We start from the raw sequence: 12,376 nt of genomic DNA, 5'->3' as shown, positions 1-12,376 counted from the left end.
GACTATTTAAATCATGATAACAGTTTTTCTTTTCACGACTGCATGGAGTTGCCACGTTGAAATTTCCATTAGTCTGACCAGGTTTCTTCCTGTCACTACAGAACATGTTAACAACCAAGATCCAGGCCATCATGCCCTAAAATGTCCTCTCTGATATGTTAGTGTGTGGAGAGGGGGAAGAAAACATCATATTGCTTGGTGGTTGCCCCTTAAACAGTGGTAAGCAGAATCAATAGGCAGAAGATGATTTGAGAGGAAGCAGTGTGGCACAAGCAATGGACAGATGAGATGATCATGGCGCCCACCGAACACATTCCTAAGTTAGCACAGCTGTCACAGCAACACGAAAGGTGCTGGTCTAACAGACTGAAACACTAGTCTGCTGAGCAACACTCCCGGGTCTCCACAGAGTAGCGTTTTTATTGCAGAATGTCTTTCATGAAAAATGAACAAAACTTTAAATAAATCACAATTACTTATTGCTTAGTATTTTGGATAATAAATTCTTTAGTTTATCAGTACCTCACGGCCTTCAAATGTGCATTCTTCAAATAGTTTCAATTACATATACATTCTTTCTCCTGAACAATAAATTATTCTTAAAAAAAAAGGAAAAGGAAAAGATACATAATTTTAAAGCAAAGAAAAACAAAAAATATATATTTTTGACATTTATCTTAAACTTATATGAAAACAACTTTATGTTAGATGCTTAAATATAAATAATAAAGGACATTATGTTATTTACAATGTTACACAGTAAGTTGAGAGAGTAAAAATCTGACATTAACTCATGAAGACAGTAAATGATTTAGGAAAATATCCGAGTAATATACAATGTGTATTTACAAAAGAATACATAATAGAACTTGTGATACATGGCCATTTCTTTTTGTCTGCATTTCTCTGCAGTATTTCATGGGTCTTTGTAGATAGAAATCACTGTGGCTGGAGGAATGCAGCCAGTACTGAATGATAAAACCAGGCCTTCCTTATTTTCCCTAATGTGAACCATACACCTTTCAACTTTAGGCCAAAAAAGAAAAAGAAAAAAAAGAAAGAAAGAAAATAGGAATAGTTACTGAGCAAGTTACCCTGGATAAACTCCACCTGTATCAAAACAGTCACACTTAAACAAGGAAGATGTGGCATATTGGTGTTTGGAACACGTTCACATACGCACAGGTAGAGTGCTATTCTGTAGAAAGCATGAGCTGTCCAGGTACTCTTGAAGAAAAGTCATACCAGGCAAGAAGGTAGAGTAGGACAGAAAAGGAATCTTGAGTGAGAAAAAGGAGTTTTGCATATACTATGTTCCGCTGCATATCCTTCAGTGGGATATGATTTCAAGCCTAGGAAAAAAAGTTGTTATTGAACTTCTGGGCAATTTCCACTACCCAAAAACTCACAAAATCTTTCCACATGCTGGGAACATAGGTTTTGCTCCTTTGAATTGCCACAGCACTGGCTGAGTTTCAAAACAGGGACAGTTGAGAGCGATGTGGCAATTAAGTGTCACAGAGATATCTCTGTGAACATAAATTTGGTGGCCTCAGTGGGTAGCCCCGAGGAGTCAGCTGTCCTTTCTTATCAAGGGATAAGATGGGAATTCTGTCCCAACAAATGCCACCTCTGTGAATAACCAGAATCAAGTCGGAAATGAGATTTCCTCTTATTCTAAGTTTTCATGTATTTTTGCAACCTGAAAATACACAGCGATTTTCATATTGAGGAGAATGTTCATTGCCCTCAACAGACTATTTCGTTTATTCATGAAATTCTCCAGAATGGGACATTTGAATACTCCAGAGCCTGAAGACTTGGAAACAGAAATTTTAATATTTTTATTACTGATAGGAATTTCTTTATTGAAATATCTAAGAATGACTCAAGCCCTTCAAAGGCAATATTAGAATAATTTAGAGAACCTCTTTGGGTTGACTGTCTCCCCGCTGCCATGAGCTTACTTGTTTCTACAGAACTGAGAAATCAGTGTGACCTGTGCAGCCCGACAGGGCTCCTCAGTATAGGTTAACAAGCAAACGAGGACACTGTGGAGCACGGAGGAAGCAGATGGGAACAATGAAGGGCAGCTGGGCCTATCAAATACTCAGAGGAACTTCAAGGACCTGCAGACAGGCGTCTCTGTGTATTGTAGAAACACATAGGAGCTTAATGATATGACTTGTGTCCAGCCTACACTTTTCTTCTAAGACCTACTTGCATGTTATTTCTTCCTTTAACTTAAACATAGAGATTTGGTAAAGAAATAGGTTCAGTTTACCTGCGAACAAGAAGCAGTTACTCTGACTTCGTGCCTGGTATTTTGAATCCCTTACTAATCTGTTCCCCATTTTGTCCATGGCTCCTAGAAGGGCATTTAGAACCCAGGTAAAACTTCAACCTAATTTGACAGATATCAGGCAGGGCATGAAATAGGTCTGGAATTCTTAAAAAATTCTCTTATTTTCCTGAATTAGTGGTTATTTCAAATGTTAATACTTCTAGGCCTTCCTTGGACTTATAATCACAAGAGAACATGCAAAGTTTAGACCCATCTCAGTCCTCTTTTATGACAGTAAAGCAAAAAGTAAGAAAGCAGGGGAAATGGGTGATACGGGCTGCAAATTAGAGGTCAGTACACAGGAGGGGGTCAGTTCTGCAAGGAAAGGTGCAATCTTTCCAACACTATTGGCATTTCCTGGTGCATCATCATCATTCGTGGAAGGTTCTTACTAATCATAAATCACATGCACATTGGCCATTCCTGACAAAAATATTCATGCATAGTTGTGACCTAATGAAGGCAACATCGAAAAATAAGGGAAAAAAAATGAGGAGAAAGGAGTGGCCAATAAAACCGTTTAAGATTACAACTAAGTCACACAGCTGTTCTTCACCTATGTCTTCTATACACTCCTAGACTCTATTTCCCTATGATGACATGTCACCACTATGTACAGCAGGCACGTCTCATTCTAGAAGTATTTCCGGTGAACTGCTGTGCTGTTTAAGCTGTGGTTTTTGTGCCACGGCATGTCTGTTTTGAGCTGAGAAGACACGACCAATCACTAGCTCCCAATTCAGTGAAAAATGCAAGTCAGGAATGATTGCACCTTTTTTTTTCCAGCCACGGTTTGCTCTTTAAGTAGAGGAGCTGCTATGTCATTCCCCTGGAAAGTGAATTTGAGTCCTCTTATAAGGTGTTGGATTTACCCTGGTAGCAAGCCAGAACACATTTTCTATGCTACCCCCAAAACTATTGTTATTTTGTGAAGAAAAAAAAAATGGAAATAAAGTAAATGGTAGCTCCTTTTAGTAAGAGCAAGCTGTTTCCTGATTTATAATATAGTTTTTATTTAAAAAAATCACATTATTACTTTCTTTCTAATATTTAACGTTACTTAATGCAGTTTCCTGCTTTAATTAATAGTAGCATGCTGTTGAATCTACTATTATCTCAGAGCCCAGGGAAGCAAACCTTTGGCTGGCAGAGTAGACACAACTCATTTCATACACTTGAAAGCAAAAGAAAACTTCATACAAAAGAGAGGAGTACTTGGATGGATGTGCCATTACAAGACGTACTGATTGGGTGCTACTGTAAGCAAACAGAGGAACAGTTGCAAGTCTTGCAAATCATATATCCAGTCAACATCATAATGCAATGCACAAGAAGCCAGCAAAAACTGAATGTATGGGAGGTTTTGCTGAAATACTGTGGAAAAGCAATCACGGTAATGGTACAAAACTTGCTCTCGACATAACATAACATAAAGGCACCATTGATATCTTTCTCATTTTGAAATACTGTAAAAAATTGCTACATATGGCACATAACACATTTTTACATACATATATTTAATTTATAAAAGTTTTTTTTTCCTGTTTTCTATTTGCAGAACTGCTAAAATAAAATAAATTGTTTAATTTAAGGTGGAATACTTTATTATATAAAATAAAGTTTTACAGGTGAATCTATGTGTTTATTTAGGTTTTATACAGCGATAGGGTCTTGGTTAGCGATTACACTAGACAGCCTGGCCTGCAAATCTTCCTGTGTAGAGAAGCGGCCTGCTGGGTTAGTCCTGCTGTCAGCCAGGCGGAAGGCAGGAGCTGCCTCAAGACCGGCTGCCAGGGGGTTCTGTATGCCCAGGAAAGGTGTATCTTCACCTACTCTTTCATCTTCTGTTTCACTCTCTGAGTTACTGCTCTCAGCACTTGTGTTGCTGTCCATTTCCAACCTGTTGGCAATGTGGCCATTGGGCTTGGTTCTTTTGGCCCGCCGGCTGTTGGTGAGTTTCTTAACAGGCTCTTGGGCTGGCTCGTACTCCTGGGTGGTTTCATACTCCTCGTCCTCCACTATCCTCAAGGGGCTAGGGGGCAGGCTGTTGCTCTCATGCGCGGGGTTGTGGTGGAAGGAGTTGAATTGCTGAGGGTGGTGATCATGCTTCTCCCGCAGTCTTGGTGGTGTCACCAGAAGCAGAGGTCTCTCTTCTTCCACAAAGGGACTGACTGCCATGGAGGGCATGGACACCGCCGTGCTGGACGCAGGTGGAGACATTTCCGAAGGGGGCGATTTGGGGGAGCTTGGCGTGTGGAAATCTACAGGTGACATACGAGCCGGGGTGGTCATTGCTGACACATACCTGTGTGAGCATAGAATACCCCGCATAAGTGTGGTGGAAGAAGTGGCATAGAGTAGGAAGGGTAAGGGGACAGAGTTCAGGATACATAACCAGAGAACAAAGAATTTCTATTCGTTGTATACTTCTTGCTTTTTACACTAGGACATTCAGCACCCTTGGAATCTAAAATTATGCAGCCAAGAGTTTCCTCACAGGAGTGCATGCACAGATCAGCTAAATTGCCTAGCTCATCAAAGCTTTTAAGATTTCCAGTCTCATCATGATTTTAAATAAAAGCATGAGTCAAAACAAGAGGGCACTAGATCCTGGAACCCTCTCAGTTTATAAGGACTAAGGCTCAGGGATTTGGAAGGGAAAGAAGTATTACTTAAATACTATACCTTCCTAAAGGCCAAAGTGTCTTAGAGAATGAAGCCCAAATGGGGAATGGAAGAAGATCTAAGATGAGTTGCTGAGAGCTGGATCTGCATGCATTTGGATCTGTGTGCCTTGTTTCTCCTTAGCTCAGCTATAAGGTTATGTCTTATGAAAAAAAAAGAGCATAGTAACTTAGATTTATTCCTGATAACAGTGTAACACATTTGTGTGCTGTAAATTTTTCCACCAAATGCTACTTCTTAACATTCAATTTGCGACTATCCATCCCAGTGACGAAGACATTCAGAGATAAGCCTGAGAGAACCTTATGTCGGCTTCTTGGTCTACCTTTCTTCTAAAACTTACAGCTGCATCAATCTTGACGTATCTCTGTGACTGCTTAAGGGTTAGCTGTACCATGTTACCTTATGTCATGTTATGTCTGATAACGCTCAGTGAATCTCACTGACAAGACATTGAGTGCATTGTTTTTACCATATCATGCTTTCTTCCTCCAGAGTTAGTAGACCTTACTTGACACTGAAGATGTGGCTTATTCAGAGTCACATTTCTCAGCTTTTGACAAAAATGTTACCAACGCATAGCACTCAGTGACTCTTTTCTTCACATTGGCATTCACAGAATCTAATTTGACTTGACCTGGGATGACATAGGACACCACCATCTGAACATTAGCTAACAGGAACCCATTCACTTTCCTGCTCTTCAGCCATGATTCAGAGTTATATGGATGTGAGATCTGGCTGTATCTAAAAAGGGAAAAGTGTCTAGAAATTGAAATATTTGGGGCTTGAGTCTTCAGACTTTTTGCTTTGGGGATACTAAAATTAAGCTCTCTGTGAAATGCTAATCCAAATTCAACCAACACATAAAAGTGTTTCACCTTTTCTCTCCATGGTCTCTGGGTTCAACTATATTATGCAGTCCTAGAGAATATCTGGGGTATGAAAGGAAGCCTATCACAGTAGGGAAATGTCAACTTTTAAAAATAAATATCACATGTAGTGATAAAAAAAGAATTTACCCCCAGCCTCTTTTTCAGGTTTCAAAAACGATTGAATTAGGGCAGATAGACTTCATTAATACATAAAGTTATAATTATATAAATTTAAGAGTAATGTTTTAAACTGGTTTTGGACCATGCCTATCTTTTAATAGAGGAACAGTGCAAACATTAATTCCATAAAGCTCTGAAATACCGTTTTTGGATATTTCATATAAAGGCCCTTGAAGAAATGACTAATAGGCTGTATCTGACCTGAAAGCCCAGAACTGGTCATCCTTTGTTGTAAGCACTTCCCAGTTCATGAGGAAAGAGGCTATTAAAATTATCTCCACTCATGTAAATACCAAATAAGTATGTATTCTACATTGTGTAGACCTTTTAACAAGTGGTCAAAGATTAGACTGAGATGACAATAAAGTAAATAAGCAAACAAACCCCCACAGAATTTGAAAACAAATAATAGCTTACTTATGGGCTGGAAACGCTGGTTGGGTATAACTCTCTCCCAGTTTAGGTGAAAATAAATAAAAAGAATCTATGAATTCAGTATTCCTATTAATTTCAATTTACTTTTCTCTGTTATTTATTTTACCTTCGCTGTAACTCCCCAACCACAATCCAATATTCCCAGAAAAAAGACAAAATGTTCTGGGATAAAGGGCCGTATCAAAGGCAATATCTGCTTTCAAAAACCACCTGCGAAGACTGCCAGATGCAGCATACAAAAGATTTATTTATTCATCCTTTCTTGGAATTTCATAAAAGGGGTAATCTATGATGGAATGCAAACGGTTGTCCCCCATGACAGTCAGCAGTGACATAGCACTCCATTTGATTTAACTGAGGCTAGAAGGTAAGAGAGAGTTAGCGCATGAGAACATGAGGTCAATTTGACCAGAGTTTGGATATCTGACAAATTGGAATTATAGAAGTGTCCTTAGCAATCATTGGTGCCATCTCTCTAAAGTTACAACTGAGGAAACAGATCCCAAGTGGGTCTGAGCCTAAGGTCGGAGCTAGGAGCTCCAAGTTTGCTGCACCTTTCCACATCAAATCACTCGAGCTCTTTAAGAGTCTGTTGCCTGTCAGCCACTGGGACGACGTGAGAAGCTCAGAAGAAATGAGTTCAGTCAAACAGAAAGATGACTTCATCAACTAGGAGCATTCCTAGAACAGGTAACTGCTGCCCCTGATTCTCATTAGAGTAGATTTCCTTAGGTGAGACCGCAGGTGCTCACGGGGATTCTCTTACTGGGGTTCTTTCTCCTCTGCAGTAGCTTTGCCCTTCGGTTTTACCTTTCACTATGAGGAGAGTCTCGGTAGGAGTCGGGGGTTTCTCTGGCATGCCTGAGGAAGCTGTTACATTCACGAGGGCCTCCCATGCCATTAAGACGTCCTCTTGGGCCCCCGGCTGGGCTGCTGTGCCTACTGTTTTCTACTGATGACATCATGATTACAGAGTGGCTTTCTGAAATGATGCTCTCAGTGTGTCCATTGCTCCAACTAGAGGGGAAATGTGAGAGGCAAAGATATATATGTATATATATTTAAGTTATATGCAAAAATGGCAAATATTTCAAATTATTGGTGCATCGGTAGTTCACTACAACATTAATTGTCTCTGAATGCAATTGTTATAAAGATACTTGCTTTGTAGAAAGGAACTTGATTTGGACTGGTTTTTTAAGGATACCGTTTATTCATTTCTTCACTCATTCAATACATATTTATAAAATGCCACTCTGTACTAAGTATTCTCATAATCATTCTGTTCTTGAGTGGCTTAGGTTAAGAAAGCATTTGTCCTTTGAGCTACATTTGGAAGTCTAGTGTTGCCCTTGGTTACCTGGGCATTTGAGAATTTAGGGTTCAGTTATTTAACCAATTTCTCATGTCCTTTACCCAGGGCAATTCAATTATTGGAAGAAGTTAACTTCTAAGTATTATAGAGCATCTAAGACTGACTCTTCCTAGCGTAGCAATTCAGTGAGTGGTTGGGCATGAGTAAAGACAATCTCTAAAATAGGAAACAACAAGCCTTAAGGTAAGTAATATTTTCCCTTTTTTAGTGATAAAAAAAATTAAGACTTGAATTTAAACAGCAAGAGCCAGCTGATGTCTAAAGTCTGTTTTTGTTCCAAATTATATATTTAATTATACTTCACTGTCCAATAAGTGTCTTCTGTCCCTTTCTTAGGCAGTGATAGCCAAAGGAAATGTGCAAAAATTCATTCTTGGAGAAATGCCATGCAATTGTTTTATTCCCATACCTGTGACTAGGAGTCTGGGTGACAGTAGTGGAATGATGAGCTGTCGAGGTATAGTGACTGGTGGAAAAAGATGTCTCCACTTCTCTCTCAACAATATGCTCACTAGAGATGACATTTTTAGATACATATTGCTGGATAAACAAAGAGACACAACTTGAAGATTCATGAAAATCAAAACATTGTTAGACACACAAAAAATCTGTTCAAGTACATATGCTTCATAATATATTCCATTTCTCCAATGGTCAGATGGCAAATCCTACCCTGGCTACCGTGTCTTTTAGATTCAATGAATGGAGTTAATGAATTACTCTCCAGATGTGCACCCAATGTAGGTCCTACGATCATGACTACATATTATAAAAACAGACTTAATTTTTCGATTTCATTTCCAGTTGATAACGTGATGAGGATTCAGTATAAATCTCTGCCCAGTATTCATTTTTGTCATGATTATTGCAAGTGAAAGATGAAAAGATATTGAGTCAAACAAAAGCATAGAGATGGTTTGTTTTATTTCAAATGTTGTTAGTAGGAGAATTGTTTTTTAAATCTTTTTTTTTTTTGAATCTACCTTTCTCTTTCAATTTCCTAGTGCTCATGTTGCCTTAATGATATCACCAAAATTCTTAACTTATTGTCAATGGTAAGACTAACAAGGTTGCTGAAAGATTTGAAGGTTTTATAGCAGTTGCCAAGGTCACACATCTTGACAAAGCACATAATATCTAGCAGTGCAAGTACTTTCTAATTTATTTTCATCACCAAATCACAGTGGCTATTACTGCTTTCTATCAGTGAAAGAGACACATTCTGAAGTTGTGTTTTAAATGCTATTAGTATTTACACCAGATTGAGTTAAATGAGAAGAGGTATGGAAAGGAATACTCTTAGATAAAATAAGGCCCCGTATAATTTGATGGGCTCTGGGCTCTAAAGAAACCTGATATATCTGTGAAAACCCCCAAAATATACAACTTAAATTATGCTTAAAATTCTAGATGATTCTTTTAACAGAAATGTTATACCATGTGGATCTTTCTGGGATGTACAGCTAGACTACTTTAAAGGAAAGATGGCAATGTCACATACAGCGAGCTATTCCCAACCTCTTCACCATTTCAACATGCTCCTTGGAAGGCAATGTAAGTTCAGTGAATCTAATGATTAACAATTATTGAACGTTCACTAACTACCACTGGGCTAAGTGTTGTGCATAATTCTCTTATTCAATGCTCATAAGAACTTTTTGAAGTAATTATTTTTATGCCCATTTTCATAACAAACTAAAAAGGTTTAGAAAGGTTAAAACCCAAAGTCATACAGCTTGAGCCATAATTGGAATCCAGAAAGTCATTCTGCCTTCTATATATTATAGCATTCATAGTGACAGATAACAGATGTGTCTTTAGTGAATGCATTTATCAGCTGTGCATAACATTCTAAGGAACACTGCTGTGTGTGTGGGGGTGGGGGGGAGCAGCAGAACCTTAATATATCAGCACCTTACTCTAACAGTCTCCCAAAGGTTGGTGATTTAGTAAACATCAACTCTGAACTTGGGTCTATGAGATATTTGCTCCACATAAAATATACCTTTTTCTATAAGATAGAAAATGGTAGTGCAATATAATCTCTGAGCTTTGCTTATAAAAAGCTAAACATCAGAGGGAAATGAAGAATCATGGTGGAATAAGAAGAACAATACTTAAAAAGCCAGGAAAACTAAGTCTGGCACTGACCCTTACCTGTAAAAAGGGGAGGTTTGGAAGATGATATCTAAAGAGTCTCAGAATCTAATGTTCTATGCCTTAGTTATATTTAAAAGCTGAATGCTTGGTAAATTTTAAGCAAAATATTTGAATGATTAAGGGAGTATTTCATCTGGAGAGTTTGACATCATGTAGAAAGTGTTAGGGAATAAAAAAGCACTATATTCTTCCAGTTTTGCTGAGAAGCAAGTTTGATAAGTTACTTGACCTTTCCATGCCCTTTGTAAGTCAAAATCAGCAGATTGTCAGACACTGTAAAATGCCTCTAATAAAAATCACTCTAAAGTCCTTAGCTCTGTTATCAGTACTAATCAGTTATAGACTAGAGTAGCCTTCATTTCCAAATTATAAAAATAAAACATTTCCTTCTGATTCTTGTGTCATTAATTTTATTATTTTTTCGTTTTCCTTTTCTTTCTTCCATTTATGGCCTCCCTACAGAACAAACCTAAAGTTATTATTCCAGCCCCTTAATGAACACTTTGGAAGAGGAAATGTGCTGGTTTTACAGTAACCAAATCCACTTTAAAAAATGTTCCCATTATTTTCTCCTGGCGAAACCTTGGATTCCTGGAAGCCGCAGAGATTAATGGTAGCAACTAAGAGCCTAAGAGCTTTAGAAAATAAACTTCAAGGTGCCTGAACAGAGGAGAGATGCTCAGCTTTTCCACTGGCCAGAGTCAACATACATTCACCAGCTGGACGTTCTCGGGGGGTGGGTTAGGGTGGTGAGGCCCATTTGCTATGTTCACCATGTTGTTTCGTTCAGACCGAAGACTCTGCCGAAGCCGGTCATGAAGCTTTTTCCGCTGTTTCCTGCATATGAAAAGTGGAGCATTCATTTTTTTTCTATTATTTATATTTCTTAGTATAGTTGATTCTTTAATCGACCAACATGTAACTCAGGCAGTAGACTGGTAGTAGGGGAGGAGATGAGGGTGGGCCATTTCATCTCAGAATCTGCCTATGGGCAGATATGGAACCACACATTATTAGCAAATAGATTTGAGAAGCTGAAATTTAACTGGACTGCTGAGAGATTAAGAAAAAAAAAGAGACAGGAGAAGACAAGATAAACCAAACTGATACTTGGCTAAAAGTATCAGTCAGTCTGTCTTTGCCTAAGTCTTACAGATAGGCATTTATCTTAGGTAAAAATTTGTGTTGTGCAATTGATACAGCAATTTCATTTATAATTTTGCCTGTGTGTCTCTTAAGAAAATGAAATTAGTTTTGAATCAACATTATACATAGTGTGTGTACACGTATAGTATAGCATTGTACATGAGTTAAGATATATATATATATTTTCCCAGTAGATTCTGGCACAATTGTAACACAATCCTACTCTAGTAACACTTTTTTGTATAATTGGTAATGAATATTGAAATATTGAGATTGAATCTAATAAGACTCATAAGATGGACTCCACGAAGGCTTGTCTTCTACCACTTACTAAATTCTGGCAACACACTGAATTCTGGGGTATTAAGAAAGCATCATCCTTGCCCCTGATTTTATGGTATAAAAATATATTGTCTTTGTTTCTCAATGCAATATTCAGATCACAATAATATTCCCATGACTAGTTTTGGTAAGAAATTTCTATGATGAAGCAACAAAACAAAACAAAATTGTTAATATTATTTCAGTCTTGACGTGCAGGTTATATGTCAGAAAGGAAGTGGAGGGAATTCATGTCACACAGTAATTATATTTCTTAATATGGACTCAGTTTAAAAGATCAAACACAGTGAACACAAATCTGCTTTAACATTTTCCTTTTGTTCTTTCAAAGTAAGTTTTGCTTGATTTTCCTCCCATGAGATTCCTTTTGTACATCTCACACTTTGAGAGAACTTGGACTGGAAACTTAATTAGACGAAATTGAAAATAATCAGTATAACGTTCAGAAAACTGCATTTCAAACACTGCCAAGTGTTTCCTTTATCCTTTAAGCGTTAGTGTAAATTGGACGTGCGCTAAGCAGTGAGTGATATACAATCGCATCTTTGGCACCTACCACTCTCCTCTCAGGATGTGATGTGTGCACCCACATCCACACATGTGTGTGTCCTCAACCCTTTCTCCAGTCACGGGGCCGTGGTCACTTATCAGAAGTCGTTTGAACATTTTCACACTACTAAGCAAAGCTTTCTAATGCGATCAGGGAATGTCCTACAAATAGATTTTTCAGAAGAAAAAGTAAGGGGGAAAGTCTCCCTGTGCCCCCTTCTCTTTTCAAGACTGAGCTGTGGAGGCGCCTTTCTGCAAAGCCCTTGCTGGCTATGCCGTGTATTT

At 38.2% G+C, this 12,376-nt stretch overlaps 1 protein-coding gene across 15 annotated transcripts in view; it reads right to left on the bottom strand.

The window, feature by feature from the left end:
- Nucleotides 1-397: 397 nt before the first annotated feature.
- NRG1 (neuregulin 1) overlaps nt 398-12,376 on the bottom strand; it is a 942,448-nt gene continuing 930,469 nt past the window's right edge. For 11 of the 15 annotated variants that reach the window (XM_016136163.2, XM_016136162.2, XM_016136164.2 and 8 more), the window contains 4 exons: nt 10,765-10,891; nt 8,304-8,434; nt 7,330-7,536; nt 398-4,649 (listed from right to left, as the gene is read on the bottom strand). In XM_016136163.2, coding sequence (XP_015991649.2) covers nt 3,998-4,649; nt 7,330-7,536; nt 8,304-8,434; nt 10,765-10,891 — 1,117 coding nt within the window. In that variant the 3' untranslated portion in view covers nt 398-3,997. Of the gene's footprint in view, nt 4,650-5,029; nt 5,172-6,746; nt 7,537-8,303; nt 8,435-10,764; nt 10,892-12,376 lie in introns of those variants that run through there. The other 4 variants (XM_016136171.2, XM_036228306.1, XM_016136170.2 and 1 more) reach the window with 3 other exon arrangements.

Source organism: Rousettus aegyptiacus, unplaced genomic scaffold, assembly GCF_014176215.1.
Source record: "Rousettus aegyptiacus isolate mRouAeg1 unplaced genomic scaffold, mRouAeg1.p scaffold_m13_p_11, whole genome shotgun sequence".
In the NCBI taxonomy this organism is placed as follows: Eukaryota; Metazoa; Chordata; class Mammalia; order Chiroptera; family Pteropodidae; genus Rousettus; species Rousettus aegyptiacus.
This window is presented reverse-complemented; position numbering and strand designations above follow the sequence as displayed.